The 19,653-nt window shown below is 38.1% G+C and overlaps 1 protein-coding gene across 1 annotated transcript in view; it reads left to right on the forward strand.

The window, feature by feature from the left end:
• LOC127368569 (uncharacterized) overlaps positions 1-19,653 on the forward strand; it is a 140,204-nt gene that overhangs the window by 81,824 nt on the left and 38,727 nt on the right. Inside the window, exons 13-14 of the mRNA XM_051409504.1 lie at positions 4,853-5,038; positions 16,987-17,304. Of these exons, the coding sequence (XP_051265464.1) occupies positions 4,853-5,038; positions 16,987-17,304 (504 nt within the window). The remainder of the gene's footprint in view (positions 1-4,852; positions 5,039-16,986; positions 17,305-19,653) is intronic.

Raw genomic sequence — 19,653 nt, forward strand, 5'->3', positions numbered from 1 at the left:
CGTGATAATATGTCAGAGTTTTTTTTCAGATTTTCTTTTTCAAAGAAGCAATAAATTGGTAACTTGAGCTTTAAATTATTTTAAATAATTTTGTTTCTGTTTAAACATTTTCTCATATAAATGTGTTGATAGTCTGATGTCAGCCTGACAGTATTAACCATCATATTCAACCTGAGTGTGTCTAACTATGTTTTATTTGACAGTATTGAGTTTGTGTCCACATTAAGTTATGAATACATTAGCCAGCGCATTAGCAAAGTAACTCACTGACATTCCTTCTATCCAGCAAAGACCTTATGTTGTTAGTGGTGTTCTGATAACCTGAGGTACAGCTTATTATAACTACAGTCTGCCACTGTCAGTGAGACATGGAGGCATTAAAGAACAGTAGCACCATCTTGTGGGTTTTCTAGCAACAAACTATCATCAAAGTATCCAGAGGACATATTTTATTCCCATGACAGAAACAACATATACTGTATATAATTTATCTTTGTAGATCCTTGAGTGCATTTAATTTATGTGTAATAAAAACTGTCTGTAACCATCTGAAATCTGACTATAACTAGATTGGCTGCAGAAGAGTTTCATATCCTTAAACCATCAAAACTCATATCTTTTGTTAAAGTTAGGCTTTATGTTCATAAACACTGCCCAGACTTTCTACTGTTTCAACTTATATAAAAAGCCTGTGTGTAAATATTTTACTGTTTTGTAATAAAGGTAAATAAAGTACTCCAGTTGTATACATTGGTGTTATGTTACAACACAACATTTCTCAAGTGATAATATATGTTCTGTTACAATGAATAGTCATTAACATATTGTATATTTAGTTAAAAGTGACACACAGGGTGTACATGAAGGAAAATAAAGAACCACGTGGGGGAGCACTGCAGCAGAGAAAGATCTGTCAAAATGTTGTTGTTCCTTCCTCTTTTGACCCCTGAAGTGACAGAATGAACAATGACGTCATTTCCATTACTCTGTATGTTGATCACACTTGAGTCTGGGGCTAAAATAACTCTCACAAATTCCTTTAAATGAGACCAAAATGTACCATCATCCAGCTGATAAAAGATTACCGTTTGAGTTTCCAGCATGTTGACATTTGGACATACAAGGTTTTCATCTGATAAAAAAAAGGAAAGAAGGATATTTATGTGTCTTAACATGTACTGTTTGTATATTTTGGGGAAGTCTCATTACTTCCTGTAGATTATGAGCTGTATATCTGTTCAGTAAAGTCACGTTTAATGTATCTTAAATGATTTAAAAACTTAATAAAAAGTTATATTCTAATCTTTTTGTTTAAGAAGTATCAAGTTTGTGAAACACAAGTTTCTTTCTTTTGTGGCTGTCGTGTGCAGTCTGCTTGAAAGGAACATAGAAGTGATAGTCTAACTCTGTGGCACTTGTGGGGGGCTGGGTGAAAGTTATTTTCACACATTAAGTCATCCACAAACAGGAACTTTGTTTAATCGTCGCCATTTACAGATCTATAGTAGAGAAGAAAAGCCTCACACAGCGTCCGCCTGCTGACAGAGAATAGACACAAAATGTCTCTACTGGAATTAATCCTTATTTTTGTGCTTCACTTTGAAGGTAAAGCTCTGTTTTCTTATTAAAATGGTAATAACAATATTATTAATAGAAACACTAGAGTTTGAGAATTTCCATTAACATTTTTTAATGGCTCGTGTGAAAAATAATGAGGAAGTAGTCACTATTGTCTTACTTTAAAAGCCATTTTAATGAGCTTTGATCAACTTTCTGGCCTGTAAAAATTAACCAACGGCTGTGATACAAGAACAGGATAGCAATATGAATCAATTATTTTTAGATAGATCCTTAAATGCATATATACTTCAACATAGTAGATATAAAGATAAGTAATGATCATATAGTCAGTCTGCTCTCTGTGTTCTCATTGGTTCCTTTAAACTCCACCCAGGGGCGGATCTAGAGAAATATTCATGGTGTGGTAAGAGGGTGGCAGAAATATCTGCTGATTTAATCACATTTTAACTCAATAACATTACACTATTGTGGCACATTGGTAATAGAAATAGAATAGATTCAGATAGAAATATATAAATGTGGCATTAGAAAACAATAAATTGTTAAATATCCAAATCTTCAGACATTTTTGTGTGTTTATTGAACTTAATCTGATCACTGAGTCTAAAATGTGGCCATAAAAGATCATTAAATGATATATGTTTCGTTTTTTAACACACTAATTCTAAAATAAATATAAATAGACGTCATATTTGATGGCAATTGACACCAAACTGGGGTGGTAAGGCATTTTTTTAGATCCAACACTTGATTCCATCCATGTGATAAAGTATTATTGTATTTACATTCTAACTTGATGCAGTTAGTACATAAAGTGCATAAGATGACACAAGTACATACACAAGTAAACAAAGACAATAGGATCAGATCTGCAGTTTTAATTTGGTCTCAGACAACATTTGTTCATTGTGATCGACTGTGTGTTGCTTGTTTTGTTCCAGTTTTCACAGTGGAGGTAAGCTGTATCCCAAAGAGCCCTTGATTCACTGATTTACTGAGATAGAAATGAGAATTACTCTCATATAAACACAACCACTAGATGGCCGAGGGTCACACACTCCCTCCCTGTGGTTGCAAATGTGAAAAAACAGCAACAATGAAAAAAACAGTTCATAACGGAACAATCTTTGTTTTTGTTTGAGAATAAGATGAAATAAAATCCTCATGTTAACTGTTTAGTCTCCATACAGATGATTTTATGTGTAATTTCTTACAGAACATGTATTCTTTTCTTCCCAGCAGGCATCAGTGGAGAACCTATCTATCTCTACAACAGATCTGGACATGATGTTATTCTGCCCTGTGCCAGTGCATCACCCTCTGACACAACATGCTCCATCATTACATGGTTTTACAACACATATCAGTCTTATAGTTCCATTGAGGTTCGGAAAGGAAAAGTTGTGGAGAGCTCAGCCCGAGCTGCCAGGATGAGTCTGGACACTTCCTGCTCTTTGGTCATTAACAACATCACTGCTGAGGATATTGGTCAATATGCCTGTCGGCAGGGGAGGAGCCCTAATCATGATGCAATAGTATATCTAAGTGTTCTGAAAAGTGAGTCTCAATTCCATAAAAACTCATTGAAATGATCAAGAGAGAATTTTACTTTTGGCAAATGTTTTTTGGGACAAAAATGTTGTATTGTTTCAAGCTCAACCTCAATCCAGTTATACATCCTTTTCTTGTCCACTATGTCTCTTCTTTAAAGGCATTTCCCAAACCCAACCAGTGAGCAAGGTGTCTGTCAGTGTAATATGTCAGTTTCTGATTAAGGTGAACCATGAAGAGTTTACCTGTTTATTTTATATCCTTCTATATATTACGGTGAAGTAATTAACACTGTGGCCTTTTCCCAAACCGACCCCTCCCTCACTCCCTCAGCTGTGAAAGACACTCCACATTATGGGGACACCCCTTTTATTTGAGGAAGACAATGTCCATAAACTCACATTATACATGGAACTGAATGTCTCTCTGGTTTGGGACGGCCCTTAACATGAGGGACCCTCACAGTGAATGAGATATTCTTTATAGTTTTCCTTTTATCATTTCCTTTCCTTATTTTGTTTGTCAAACCACAATTGAAAGTTGTTGATTCCATGTGGTTCAGTCCACCTTCATATTTTAACTCAGTAAAACAAAGATGACAGAAGATGAATAGAAACTTGTCAGGACCTTTAAAGGACAATGCTGGTGCAAAATGAACCTGGGGTTAATAACACATGTGTACCGAGTTGGTCCGTTCTCTGGGATATGTTTTCATGCTAATCGACCGTGACCGGTTTTAGCACAAACTGCTAATTAGCTTATAACGCTAGTCAACGGGGCACCGAGTAACGTGAAAAGAAATCACTTTTTATACCACTAACAAGACTCAAAATAGCACCACACTTACACGGTAGCATAATGAGGGTCCCTACCTATAAACCGAAGCATTGGGAACTTTGTTGCGTCGCGACACCCAAGAGACGCAGTGTTTTGTACAGTCAGTACAGATTTCCCCTCTCTGATAAACAGAGCTGTACTCGCAGCGACTCATAGCGGAGGGACCAGATGGACAGTTATCCACTGAGTAAGTACACTAGACAAGTTGTGTTTTACATCGGTGCGATTATTTCTGATATATTGAGCAAATTACGTCTGTTTTAGTTCACATCGCCAGCTGTAAATCTTGATCATTGATCTGCATGAATGACCGAACCCCTGACTGTTTTCCCAAGATAGCGCCCGCCTGTATACGCGAACGCTACTGTTGTTCTAAACTATCTTTTTAATAAACTGTCTGTACACTTACAAAGTTCTCAATGCTTCGGTTTATAGGTAGGGACCCTCATTATGCTACCGTGTAAGTGTGGTGCTATTTTGAGTCTTGTTAGTGGTATAAAAAGTGATTTCTTTTCACGTTACTCTGTGCCCCGTTGACTAGCTTTATAAGCTAATTAACGGTTTGTCCAAAACCGGTCACGGTCGATTAGCATGAAAACATATCCCAGAGAACGGACCAACTCGGTACACATGTGTTATTAACCCCAGGTTCATTTTGCACCAGCATTGTCCTTTAAGTAAAGTCACTCATACATTTTTTACACTGAGTTAACAGTTATCACTTGTTTTCTCTCAGTCTCTCCATCTCCTCCAGACGCTGATCCAAAGAGGGACGGTGAAGTCACATTAGAGTGCTCTCTGTCGAGATACATTGAACTCGGTCCTTGTAAACAGAACAGTGTCCGCTGGGTGGATGAGACAGGAACTGTGCTGCTTGATGAAGGTGTCGGGTACAAGTTCATCGGACAGATGAACTGTGTCTCTGTTCTGAAAGTGAAGCGTCAGAGTGGCCACAACAGGAGATACACCTGCCAGTTTGTTGATGAGAACAATGTAAAGATAGAGGCTGACTACACACCTGTCTTCATAGGAGGGATAGGAGACGATCAGCCAGAAAAACCTCATTCAGGTAAGATAATATGCAGCTCAACAGATACAGAGCTTTGCCTGTTGGTTTCTCAAAGTTTCACATGTTGGAGATAAAGTATTTTCACAGTAGAACAATTTTTAACATTCTGGTTATATTTTCTTGTAGGCCATTAACTATTGAACTTATATACTGTGATTACAGTGACGTATTTCTTTCTAAATCATGTTCAACAGATTCTACAGATTGGCCTCTGAGCCCTATCATGTTGGCTCTAAGAATAACAGCACTGATCCTAATGATTGTAATCACTGTTCTTGTCATCAGACACAGAGGTGAGGAAACTCAGACCATCATTTGGTACAACTGCTTCATATAAATCATATGTTTAGAATTTTAATGGTACTTTTTATTGTTGTTTTTCAGTGAACACAAAACCACTTGATGACGACAATGTAAGTTAAAAAATAATGAATAAGATTTGGAAAATAAAAGATGTATCTTCTTCATTTGAGACTGTTGTTCCTTCTGTGCCCACAGAGGCTGCAGTCTCTCTGGTAGAAACATCAACAGTTTGTTCCCTTCAAAAAATTCAGAATCTCATTGGTTGTGTTGTATTTCACAGGTGCATCAGGATGGCGACCAAATCAATTATGAAACTGTAGAAGCACGTCCTGCTACTACTAGACTGCACTGATCAACAACTTCCACACCAACGTCAGCTCACCAGAAAGTCAAATATCATCACAGTCATTTTTCCACATGGACAACAATACAGGCAAAAAGTTATCCTCCCAACCATCAATGCTTTTTAATGTAATCTGTAACCTCACAAACTAATGTTAGTTGATGATGTGCTCTTTGGCCTTTCAATTAACGCTTGAGTAAATCATACTTTTCCAACCCTGAGACAAGAGAATGAATGACTGAGTGAAAACTGAAGAACATGAGTTTATGCCAGAGATTCAAACAAGTTCACGTCAGAGGGCCAAATTATTATTCAGGTTATTATTAAGTCTTCCCTGAGGATTAACTGCAAAATATGTTGCAGTGTGCTTATTATTTTGTCATTTTAAGTGCTTTAAGTCACCAGAATGCACAAATCAAAGGCACTGAAAGTCTGAAAGCGTTTTGAAATCCTCCTTGTTTTTAAAAGTATGCACCAGCCCTGTTTCCAGCAGTAGCAGGAAGCTCTACTGTAAACTACCTGCTCAGCACCAAACAACCAACAGACACAGTTAGGGACGAGCTGTTGAACATAAAGGAACATTTAGCAGCTAAAGAGCCAGAAATGTTTTTAAGGAGTTGGTGGAGATCAACACAGACCTAAAACAAGAGTGAATGGTGGGCTTACATTAAACAGGTGGATAAGAACACAACTTGCTGCTGCTTTGCTGGATGTTGTAAATACAGCTGTTGTATAACATCTGTTGTATACGTGATAATATGTCAGAGTTATTTCAGCTTTTCTTTTTGCAAAAAAGCAATAAATTGGCAACTTGAGCAAATAAATGTGTTGACAGTCTGATGTCAGCCTGACAGTATTAACCATCATATTCAACCTGAGTGTGTCTAACTATGTTTTATTTGACAGTATTGAGTTTGTGTCCACATTAAGTTATGAATACATTAGTCAGCGCATTAGCAAAGTAACTCACTGACATTCCTTCTATCCAGCAAAGACCTTATGTTGTTAGTGGTGTTCTGATAACCTGAGGTACAGCTTATTATAACTACAGTCTGCCACTGTCAGTGAGACATGGAGGCATTAAAGAACAGTAGCACCATCTTGTGGGTTTTCTAGCAACAAACTATCATCAAAGTATCCAGAGGACATATTTTATTCCCATGACAGAAACAACATATACTGTATATAATTTATCTTTGTAGATCCTTGAGTGCATTTATTTATGTGTAATAAAAACTGTCTGTAACCATCTGGAATCTGACTATAACTAGATTGGCTGCAGAAGAGTTTCATATCCTTAAACCATCAAAACTCATATCTTTTGTTAAAGTTAGACTTTATGTTCATAAACACTGCCCAGACTTTCTACTGTTTCAACTTATATAAAAAGCCTGTGTGTAAATATTTTACTGTTTTGTAATAAAGGTAAATAAAGTACTCCAGTTGTATACATTGGTGTTATGTTACAACACAACATTTCTCAAGTGATAATATATGTTCTGTTACAATGAATAGTCATTAACATATTGTATATTTAGTTAAAAGTGACACACAGTGTGTACATGAAGGAAAATAAAGAACCACGTGGGGGAGCACTGCAGCAGAGACAGATCTGTCAAAATGTTGTTGTTCCTTCCTCTTTTGACCCCTGAAGTGACAGAATGAACAATGACGTCATTTCCATTACTCTTTATGTTGATCACACTTGAGTCTGGGGCTAAAATAACTCTCACAAATTCCTTTAAATGAGACCAAAATGTACCATCATCCAGCTGATAAAAGATTACCGTTTGAGTTTCCAGCATGTTGACATTTGGACATACAAGGTTTTCATCTGATAAAAAAAAGGAAAGAAGGATATTTATGTGTCTTAACATGTACTGTTTGTATATTTTGGGGAAGTCTCATTACTTCCTGTAGATTATGAGCTGTATATCTGTTCAGTAAAGTCACGTTTAATGTATCTTAAATGATTTAAAAACTTAATAAAAAGTTATATTCTAATCTTTTTGTTTAAGAAGTATCAAGTTTGTGAAACACAAGTTTCTTTCTTTTGTGGCTGTCGTGTGCAGTCTGCTTGAAAGGAACATAGAAGTGATGATAGTCTAACTCTGTGGCACTTGTGGCGGGCTGGGTGGTGGGTGTTGCTGTTAAAAGTTATTTTCACACACTAAGTCATCCACAAACAGGAACTTTGTTTCATTGCCGCCATTAACAGATCTATAGTAGAGAAGAAAAGCCTCACACAGCGTCCGCATGCTGACAGAGAATAGACACAAAATGTCTCTACTGGAATTAATCCTTATTTTTGTGCTTCACTTTGAAGGTAAAGCTCTGTTTTCTTATTAAAATGGTAATAATAATATTATTAATAGAAACACTAGAGTTTGAGAATTTCCATTAACATTTGTTAACTGCTCGAGTGAAAAATAATGAGGAAGTAGTCACTATTGTCTTACTTAAAAGCCATTTTAATGAGCTTTGATCAACTTTCTGGCCTGTAAAAATGAACCAACGGTTGTGAGACAAGAACAGGATAGCAATATGAATCAATTATTTTTAGATAGATCCTTAAATACATATATACTTCAACATAGTAGATATAAAGATAAGTAATGATCATATAGTCCGTCTGCTCTCTGTGTTCTCATTGGTTCCTTTAAACTCCACCCAGGGGCGGATCTAGAGAAATATTCATGGTGTGGTAAGAGCGTGGCAGAAATATCTGCTGATTTAATCACATTTTAACTCAATAACATTACACTATTGTGGCACATTGGTCATAGAAATAGAATAGATTTAGATAGAAATATATAAATGTGGCATTAGAAAACAATAAATTGTTAAATATCTATATCTTCAGACATTTTTGTGTGTTTATTGAACTTAAGCTGATCACTGAGTCTATGATGTGACCATAACAGATCATTAAACTATATATGTTTAATTTTTTAACACACCAATTCTAAAATAAATATAAATAGACGTCAAAATGTGTTAAAATGTGACGGCAATTGACACCAAACTGGGGTGGTAAGGCATTTTTTAGATCCGACACTTTATTCCATCCATGTGATAAAGTATTATTGTATTTACATTTTAACTTGATGCAGTTAGTACATAAAGTGCATAAGATGACACAAGTACATACAAAAGTAAACAAAGACAATAAGATCAGATCTGCAGTTTTTATTTGGTCTCAGACAACATTTGTTCATTGTGATCGACTGTGTGTTGCTTGTTTTGTTCCAGTTTTCACAGTGGAGGTAAGCTGTATCCCAAAGAGCCCTTGACTCACTGATTTACTGAGATAGAAATGAGAATTACTCTCATATAAACACAACCACTAGATGGCCGAGGGTCACACACTCCCTCCCTGTGGTTGCAAATGTGAAAAAACAGCAACAATAAAAAAACAGTTTATAACGGAACAATCTTTGTTTTTGTTTTGAGAATAAAATGAAATAAAATCCTCATGTTAACTGTTTAGTCTCCATACAGATGGTTTTATGTGTCATTTCTTACAGAACATGTATTCTTTTCTTCCCAGCAGGCATCAGTGGAGAACCTATCTATCTCTACAACAGATCTGGACATGATGTTATTCTGCCCTGTACCAGTGCATCACCCTCTGACACAACATGCTCCATCATTACATGGTTTTACAACACATATCAGTCTTATAGTTCCATTGAGGTTCGGAAAGGAAAAGTTGTGGAGAGCTCAGCCCGAGCTGCCAGGATGAGTCTGGACACTTCCTGCTCTTTGGTCATTAACAACATCACTGCTGAGGATGCTGGTCAATATGCCTGTCGGCAGGGGACGAGCCCTAATCATGATGCAATAGTATATCTAAGTGTTCTGACAAGTGAGTCTCAATTCCATAAAAACTCATTGAAATGATCAAGAGAGAATTTTACTTTTGGCAAATGTTTTTTGGGACAAAAATGTTGTATTGTTTCAAGCTCAACCTCAATCCAGTTATACATCCTTTTCTTGTCCACTATGTCTCTTCTTGAAAGGCATTTCCCAAACCCAACCAGTGAGCAAGGTGTCTGTCAGTGTAATATGTCAGTTTCTCATTAAGGTGAACCATGAAGAGTTTACCTGTTTATTTTATATCCTTCTTTATATTACGGTAAAGTAATTAACACTGTGGCCTTTTCCCAAACCGACCCCTCCCTCACTCCCTCAGCTGTGAAAGACACTCCACATTATGGGGACACCCCTTTTATTTGAGGAAGACAATGTCCATAAACTCACATTATACATGGAACTGAATGTCTCTCTGGTTTGGGACGGCCTTTAACATGAGGGACCCTCACAGTGAATGAGATATTCTTTATAGCTTTCCTTTTATCATTTCCTTTCCTTATTTTGTTTGTCAAACCACAATTGAAAGTTGTTGATTCCATGTGGTTCAATCCACCTTCATATTTTAACTCAGTAAAACAAAGATGACAGAAGATGAATAGAAACTTGTCAGGACCTTTAAAGGACAATGCTGGTGCAAAATGAACCTGGGGTTAATAACACATGTGTACCGAGTTGGTCCGTCTCTGGGATATGTTTTCATGCTAATCGGCCGTGACCGGTTTTAGCACAAACTGTTAATTAGCTTATAACGCTAGTCAACGGGGCACAGAGTAACGTGAAAAGAAATCACTTTTTATTCCACTAACAAGACTCAAAATAGCACCACACTTACACGGTAGCATAATGAGGGTCCCTACCTATAAACCGAAGCATTGAGAACTTTGTTGCGTCGCGACACCCAAGAGACGCAGTGTTGTGTACAGTCAGTACAGATTTCCCCTCTCTGATAAACAGAGCTGTACTCACAGCGACTCATAGCGGAGGGACCAGATGGACAGTTATCCACTGAGTAAATACACTAGACAAGTTGTGTTTTACATCGGTGCGATTATTTCTGATATATTGAGCAAATTACGTTTGTTTTAGTTCACATCGCCAGCTGTAAATCTTGATCATTGATCTGCATGAATGACCGAACCCCTGATTGTTTTCCCAAGATAGCGCCCGCCTGTATACGCGAACGCTACTGTTGTTCTAAACTATCTTTTAATAAACTGTCTGTACACTTACAAAGTTCTCAATGCTTCGGTTTATAGGTAGGGACCCTCATTATGCTACCGTGTAAGTGTGGTGCTATTTTGAGTCTTGTTAGTGGTATAAAAAGTGATTTCTTTTCACGTTACTCTGTGCCCCGTTGACTAGCGTTATAAGCTAATTAGCAGATTGTGCTAAAACCGGTCACGGTCGATTAGCATGAAAACATATCCCAGAGAACGGACCAACTCGGTACACATGTGTTATTAACCCCAGGTTCATTTTGCACCAGAATTTTCCTTTAAGTAAAGTCGCTCAAACATTTTTTACACTGAGTTAACAGTTATCTCTTGTTTTCTCTCAGTCTTTCAATCTCCTCCAGACGCTGATCCAAAGAGGGACGGTGAAGTCACATTAGAGTGCTCTCTGTCGAGATACTATGGACTTGATCGTTGTGAACAGAACAGCGTCCGCTGGGTGAATGAGACAGGAACTGTGCTGCTTGATGAAGGTGTCGGGTACAAGTTCATCGGACAGATGAACTGTGTCTCTGTTCTGAAAGTGAAGCGTCAGAGTGGCCACAACAGGAGATACACCTGCCAGTTTGTTGATGAGAACAATGTAAAGATAGAGGCTGACTACACACCTGTCTTCATAGGAGGGACAGGAGACGATCAGCCAGAAGAACCTAATTCAGGTAAGATAATATGCAGCTCACCAGATACAGAGCTTTGCCTGTTGGTTTCTCAAAGTTTCACATGTTGGAGATAAACTATTTTCACAGTAGAACAATTTGTAACATTCAGGTTATTTTCTCCTGCAGGACATTAAATATGGTATTTACTTATTAACAGACATGTTTTTCTTTCTAAACCATGTTCAACAGATTCTACAGATTGGCCTCTGAGCCCTGTCATGTTGGCTCTAAGAATAACAGCACTGATCCTAATGATTGTAATCACTGTTCTTGTCATCAGACACAGAGGTGAGGAAACTCAGACCATCATTTGGTACAACTGGTTCATATAAATCATTTGTTTAGAATTTTAATGGTACTTTTTATTGTTGTTTTTCAGTGAACACAAAACCACTTGATGACGACAATGTGAGTTAAAAAATAATGAATAGTATTTGGAAAATAAAAGATGTAACTTTTTCCTTTGAGACTGTTGTTCCTTCTGAGCCCACAGAGGCTGCAGTCTCTCTGGTAGAAACATCAACAGTTTGTTCCCTTCAAACAATTCAGAATCTCATTGGTTGTGTTGTATTTCACAGGTGCATCAGGATGGCGACAAAGTCAATTATGAAACTGTAGAAGCACGTCCTGCTACTACTAGACTGCACTGATCAACAACTTCCACACCAACGTCAGCTCACCAGAAAGTCAAATATCATCATTTTTCCACATGGACAACAATACAGGCTAAAAGTTATCCTCCCAACCATCAATGCTTCTTTAATGTAATCTGTAACCTAAGGTGACCAGATTTCCGAAATGAAAATCGGGGAAATTTTTTAGCGTGGTGGTCAAAATCGTTAATCGTTATCGTTATAAAATAAATAATAGGGGCAATTACATGTTAATGTATTTTGACAAAGCAAATGAGTAGCCAATAAGAAGTTACCTTTAACCCTTCCAAACTGTTAACCAATATGAAGAACTTGGATTCTGATTTGACTCTGATTCTTCTTCTTATTATTATTATTTATAGTTTTTTTTTTTTTTTTTTAGCTATGTCAATCAACTCACGGGAGCTTGTCAACATGTGCACACTTCCACTTGTGACTTCAGCCATATTTCACAGCAAAGCATTACATGAGAGGATTTACACTTACGCTGTACACTCCTTGTGATAGAAAGTCAGAACAAACTCTGAGTGCAACCTGCAACGCGTGCTTCCCCCCTGTAAGGACGGTGCCCCTAAAATAAAATAAAAAAGGAGGCGCTCTCCAGCTGGCTCCCCCGTCACTCACCTGCAGCTGCACGGACGAGCAGAGGAGCGCTCTGCTGTTGTGGCGTGGATGTGCCGCAGCACAGCGGGAGCAGAGACCAGCTGGTCGACACAAGCCATTTACTGCGTAACGTCAGCACGTTAGTTAAACTGGTTTAACCATAATAACTGGAGTGTGCATCCATACGCAACTTTTTTCTCCCCCATTCAAGTCGGGGACATTCTCGGGGACAGCTTTAACCGGGGACAGGTCGGCCAAATCGGGGACTGTCCCCGAAAATCTGGGACGTCTGGTCACCCTACTGTAACCTCACAAACTAATGTTAGTTGATGATGTGCTCTTTGGCCTTTGAATTAACGCTTGAGTAAATCATACTTTTCCAACCCTGAGACAAGAGAATGAACTAGAAAATTCCTAAAGAAATTTTGATTGTGCCTTGCTCTCTAGCACGCTAGCACTAGCATATTAATGCCATGTCAGCCTCTGTAGCTAGCTATGTGTGTGTGTGTGTGTGTGTGTGTGTGTGTGTGTGTGTGTGTGTGTATGTGTGTGTGTGTGTGTGTGTGTGTGTGTGTGTGTGTGTGAGAGGCAGGCTTTGGTTGTCATGGCAATCAGGGAGGCCACAGCAGCTGCGCGGCGCTCTCTCTCTGTCTCTAACTCCTCAGAGAGACAGAAACATTTAAAATGAATCCCCTCGAACCCATGGCCAGGAACGACCGAAATGAAAACCGAAAAGACCGTGAGCGTCGTCATCTTGTTGACTATAGCACTGCCGAGTTTCAGTGGTTAAAGTTAAAAAATGTGACCTGGGGAGATTGAGAGAGAAGAGGTTCAACGAGCTCCTTTAAACATTTCTCCTCTACATTTAACATGGGAGTAGATGGGGCCGTGAGAGGGTGTTGCTGGCGCATCAGTGCGTCTCCCGCCAAAACTATTTGTCTGACAGCTTCAACAGTGGTATCACTGCGACCCCAACGAGTTTACCTACGTTTCTAACTATAAATTATTTCTGTAGAGTGATATTTGTGGCCTTGAGAGCAGTTTACAAATTTATTTTTCGACAATTTTTTCTCTCTCCCCACACTCTAGCGATGATGTCACGCACTCTGGCAGTTGAACATTCTCGCAATACACACCCATTCATTTTTTGGACAGGTTTTTGGCGATTTATCGGCAAACTGTTTGGCGAAACGCTTAGAAAAGTCACAGCACTAATGTCCTCACCGAGCCGCACGTTGTGATACCTTTTTTGTGTATGTGCGACCAAAACTGCGGGAGGAGAAGCAGGCCGAAAAACGTACGGAAGAATAATAATAAGTACGGGGAAGAGTAGTATTGTGCTTTTCAAGGCACAATAATAATGACTGAGTGAAAACTGAAGAACATGAGTTTATGCCAGAGATTCAAACAAGTTCACGGTTATTATTAAGTCTTCCCTGAGAATTAACAGCAAAATATGTTGCAGTGTGCTTATTATTTTGTCATTTTAAGTGCTTTAAGTCACCAGAATGCACAAATCAAAGGCACTGAAAGTCTGAAAGCATTTTGAAATCCTCCCTGTTTTTAAAAGTATGCACCAGCCCTGTTTCCAGCAGTAGCAGGAAGCTCTACTGTAAACTACCTGCTCAGCACCAAACAACCAACAGACACAGTTAGGGACGAGCTGTTGAACATAAAGGAACATTTAGCAGCTAAAGAGCCAGAAATGTTTTTAAGGAGTTGGTGGAGATCAACACAGACCTAAAACAAGAGTGAATGTTGGGCTTACATTAAACAGGTGGATAAGAACACAACTTGCTGCTGCTTTGCTGGATGTTGTAAATACAGCTGTTGTATAACATCTGTTGTATACGTGATAATATGTCAGAGTTTTTTTTTTCAGATTTTCTTTTTCAAAGAAGCAATAAATTGGTAACTTGAGCTTTAAATTATTTTAAATAATTTTATTTCTGTTTAAATTGTTTAATTTATGTGTAATAAAAACTGTCTGTAACCATCTGAAATCTGACTATAAATAGATTGGCTGCAGAAGAGTTTCATATCCTTAAACCATCAAAACTCATATCTTTTGTTAAAGTTAGACTTTATGTTCATAAACACTGCCCAGACCTTTCTACTGTTTCAACTTATATAAAAGCCTGTGTGTAAATATTTTACTGTTTTGTAATAAAGGTAAATAAAGTACTCCAGTTGTATACATTGGTGTTATGTTACAACACAACATTTCTCAAGTGATAATATATGTTCTGTTACAATGAATAGTCATTAACATATTGTATATTTAGTTAAAAGTGACACACAGTGTGTACATGAAGGAAAATAAAGAACCACGTGGGGGAGCACTGCAGCAGAAACAGATCTGTCAAAATGTTGTTGTTCCTTCCTCTTTTCACCCCTGAAGTGACAGAATGAACAATGACGTCATTTCCATTACTCTGTATGTTGATCACACTTGAGTCTGGGGCTAAAATAACTCTCACAAATTCCTTTAAATGAGACCAAAATGTACCATCATCCAGCTGATAAAAGATTACCATTTGAGTTTCCAGCATGTTGACATTTGGACATACAAGGTTTTCATCTGATAAAAAAAAAGGAAAGAAGGATATTAATGTGTCTTAACATGTACTGTTTGTATATTTTGAGGAAGTCTCATCGCTTCCTTTAGATTATGATCTGTATCTGTGTCTAGTAAAGTCACTTTTAATGTATCTTAAATGATTTAAAAACTTAATAAAAAGTTATATTCTAATCTTTTTGTTCAAGAAGTATCAAGTTTGTGAAACACAAGTTTCTTTCTTTTGTGGCTGTCGTGTGCAGTCTGCTTGAAAGGAACATAGAAGTGATAGTCTAACTCTGTGGCACTTGTGGGGGGCTGGGTGAAAGTTATTTTCACACATTAAGTCATCCACAAACAGGAACTTTGTTTAATCGTCGCCATTTACAGATCTATAGTGGAGAAGAAAAGCCTCACACAGCGTCCGCCTGCTGACAGAGAATAGACACAAAATGTCTCTACTGGAATTAATCCTTATTTTTGTGCTTCACTTTGAAGGTAAAGCTCTGTTTTCTTATTAAAATGGTAATAACAATATTATTAATAGAAACACTAGAGTTTGAGAATTTCCATTAACATTTTTTAACGGCTCGTGTGAAAAATAATGAGGAAGTAGTCACTATTGTCTTACTTTAAAAGCCATTTTAATGAGCTTTGATCAACTTTCTGGCCTGTAAAAATGAACCAACGGCTGTGATACAAGAACAGGACAGCAATATGAATCAATTATTTTTAGATAGATCCTTAAATGCATATATACTTCAACATAGTAGATATAAAGATAAGTCATGATCATATAGTCAGTCTGCTCTCTGTGTTCTCAATGGTTCCTTTAAACTCCACGCAGGGGCGGATCTAGAGAAATATTCATGGTGTGGTAAGAGGGTGGCAGAAATATCTGCTGATTTAATCACATTTTAACTCAATAACATTACACTATTGTGGCACATTGGTAATAGAAATAGAATAGATTCAGATAGAAATATATAAATGTGGCATTAGAAAACAATAAATTGTTAAATATCCAAATCTTCAGACATTTTTGTGTGTTTATTGAACTTAATCTGATCACTGAGTCTAAAATGTGGCCATAACAGATCATTAAATTATATATGTTTCGTTTTTTAACACACTAATTCTAAAATAAATATAAATAGACGTCAAAATGTGTTAAAATGTGACGGCAATTGACACCAAACTGGGGTGGTAAGGCATTTTTTTAGATCCGACACTTTATTCCATCCATATGATAAAGTATTATTGTATTTACATTGTAACTTGATGCAGTTAGTACATAAAGTGCATACGATGACACAAGTACATACACAAGTAAACAAAGACAATAGGATCAGATCTGCAGTTTTTATTTGGTCTCAGACAACATTTGTTCATTGTGATCGACTGTGTGTTGCTTGTTTTGTTCCAGTTTTCACAGTGGAGGTAAGCTGTATCCCAAAGAGCCCTTGATTCACTGATTTACTGAGATAGAAATGAGAATTACTCTCATATAAACACAACCACTAGATGGCCAAGGGTCACACACTCCCTCCCTGTGGTTGCAAATGTGAAAAAACAGCAACAATAAAAAACAGTTCATAACGGAACAATCTTTGTTTTTGTTTGAGAATAAAATGAAATAAAATCCTCATGTTAACTGTTTAGTCTCCATACAGATGGTTTTATGTGTCATTTCTTACAGAACATGTATTCTTTCCTTCCCAGCAGGCATCAGTGGAGAACCTATCTATCTCTACAACAGATCTGGACATGATGTTATTCTGCCCTGTGCCAGTGCATCCCCCTATGACACAACATGCTCCATCATTACATGGTTTTACAACAGAGATCAATCTCAGAGTTTCACTGAGGTTCAGGAAGGAAAAGTTGAGAAGAGATCAGCCCGAGCTGCCAGGATTAGTCTGGTCACTTCCTGCTCTTTGGTCATTAACAACATCACTGCTGAGGATGCTGGTCAATACATCTGTCGGCAGGGGACAAGCCTTCATCATGATGCAAATTTATATCTAAGTGTTCTGACAAGTGTGTCTCAATTACATGAAAACTTATTGAAATGATCAAGAGAGAATTTTACTTTTGGCAAATGTTTTTTGGGGAAACTTGTCAGGACCTTTAAAGGACAATGCTGGTGCAAAATGAACCTGGGGTTAATAACACATGTGTACCGAGTTGGTCCGTTCTCTGGGATATGTTTTCATGCTAATCGACCGTGACCGGTTTTAGTACAAACTGTTAATTAGCTTATAACGCTAGTCAACGGGGCACAGAGTAACGTGAAAAGAAATCACTTTTTATTCCACTAACAAGACTCAAAATAGCACCACACTTACACGGTAGCATAATGAGGGTCCCTACCTATAAACCGAAGCATTGAGAACTTTGTAAGTGTACAGACAGTTTATTAAAAAGATAGTTTAGAACAACAGTAGCGTTCGCGTATACAGGCGGGCGCTATCTTGGGAAAACAGTCAGGGGTTCGGTCATTCATGCAGATCAATGATCAAGATTTACAGCTGGCGATGTGAACTAAAACAAACTAATTTGCTCAATAGATCAGAAATAATCGCACCGATGTAAAACACAACTTGTCTAGTGTACTTACTCAGTGGATAACTGTCCATCTGGTCCCTCCGCTATGAGTCGCTGCGAGTACAGCTCTGTTTATCAGAGAGGGGAAATCTGCACTGACTGTACAAAACACTGCGTCTCTTGGGTGTCGCGATGCAACAGGTCCCACTCCGTGCAACACAGGTACTCCTCTTCAGTGGCCATAGCTTCACAATGTCCGCAGGTACACCACCAATTTCACGAAGTACGAGGCTGTGTTGCGGCATTGACTACAGGTAGCTCTCTCTCTCTCGTAGCCCTTTCACGGAGCTCCCGCAGCTCTTCGTCTGTATATTCCGGCTCCAAAAGATAAGGACGTCCATCAAACTGAAAGGGTTCGTTGTCGATGTCTTCAAATTCAGTTGAATAATCCACCATTTCTTTAGTGTGTATCCTGTGGAAGCACTAGTCTCTGTTGCGTTCAGTGCTTCTCTTATGTGCTCAGTGCTTTCTTCCAGGCAACAACGTTTCCACGGAGACGTGAAGTGAATCTCGCGTGAAACGCTGATAAACAGAGCTGTACTCGAAACTTTTTTCTATGTCCCAAAAATAAATTGTAGGCAGCGACTCATAGCGGAGGGACCAGATGGACAGTTATCCACTGAGTAAGTACACTAGACAAGTTGTGTTTTACATCGGTGCGATTATTTCTGATATATTGAACAAATTACGTTTGTTTTAGTTCACATCGCCAGCTGTAAATCTTGATCATTGATCTGCATGAATGACCGAACCCCTGACTGTTTTCCCAAGATAGCGCCCGCCTGTATACGCGAACACTACTGTTGTTCTAAACTATCTTTTTAATAAACTGTCTGTACACTTACAAAGTTCTCAATGCTTCGGTTTATAGGTAGGGACCCTCATTATGCTACCGTGTAAGTGTGGTGCTATTTTGAGTCTTGTTAGTGGTATAAAAAGTGATTTATTTTCTCGTTACTCTGTGCCCCGTTGACTAGCGTTATAAGCTAATTAACAGTTTGTGCTAAAACCGGTCACAGTCAATTAACATGAAAACATATCCCAGAGAACGGACCAACTCGGTACACATGTGTTATTAACCCCAGGTTCATTTTGCACCAGCATTGTCCTTTAAGTAAAGTCGCTCAAACATTTTTTACACTGAGTTAACAGTTATCACTTGTTTTCTCTCAGTCTCTCCATCTCCTCCAGACGCTGATCCAAAGAGGGACGGTGAAGTCACATTAGTGTGCTCTCTGTCGAGATACAATGGACGCAGTCCTTGTGAACAGAACAGTGTCCGCTGGGTGAATGAGACAGGAACTGTGCTGCTTGATGAAGGTGTCGGGTACGAGTTCCTCAGACAGAAGAACTGTGTCTCTGTTCTGAAAGTGAAGCGTCAGAGTGGCCACAACAAGACATACACCTGCCAGTTTGTTGATGAGAACAATGTAAAGATAGAGGCTGACTACACACCTGTCTTCATAGGAGGGACAGGAGACGATCAGCCAGAAGAACCTAATTCAGGTAAAATAATATGCAGCTCACCAGATACAGAAATTTCACTAAGGATTATAGCTTTCAGTTAACATGATTGTTTAATGTTTACATCTTTTTACACCTTAAATGCTTTAAATAATTTAACAGTTTTCTGTGCCAACAACAAGCAGATGTTATGTAGCTTCAGATGACAAAACATTCACACTTTAATCAGTTTGTTCCTTAAGAAACGAACTAGTGACTAATATACTGTAAAGAAGTAGAGAGAAATATAAAAACTTGTAATTACAACCTGTAACCTAA

This window comes from Dicentrarchus labrax, unplaced genomic scaffold (assembly GCF_905237075.1).
Source record: "Dicentrarchus labrax unplaced genomic scaffold, dlabrax2021, whole genome shotgun sequence".
In the NCBI taxonomy this organism is placed as follows: domain Eukaryota; kingdom Metazoa; phylum Chordata; class Actinopteri; family Moronidae; genus Dicentrarchus; species Dicentrarchus labrax.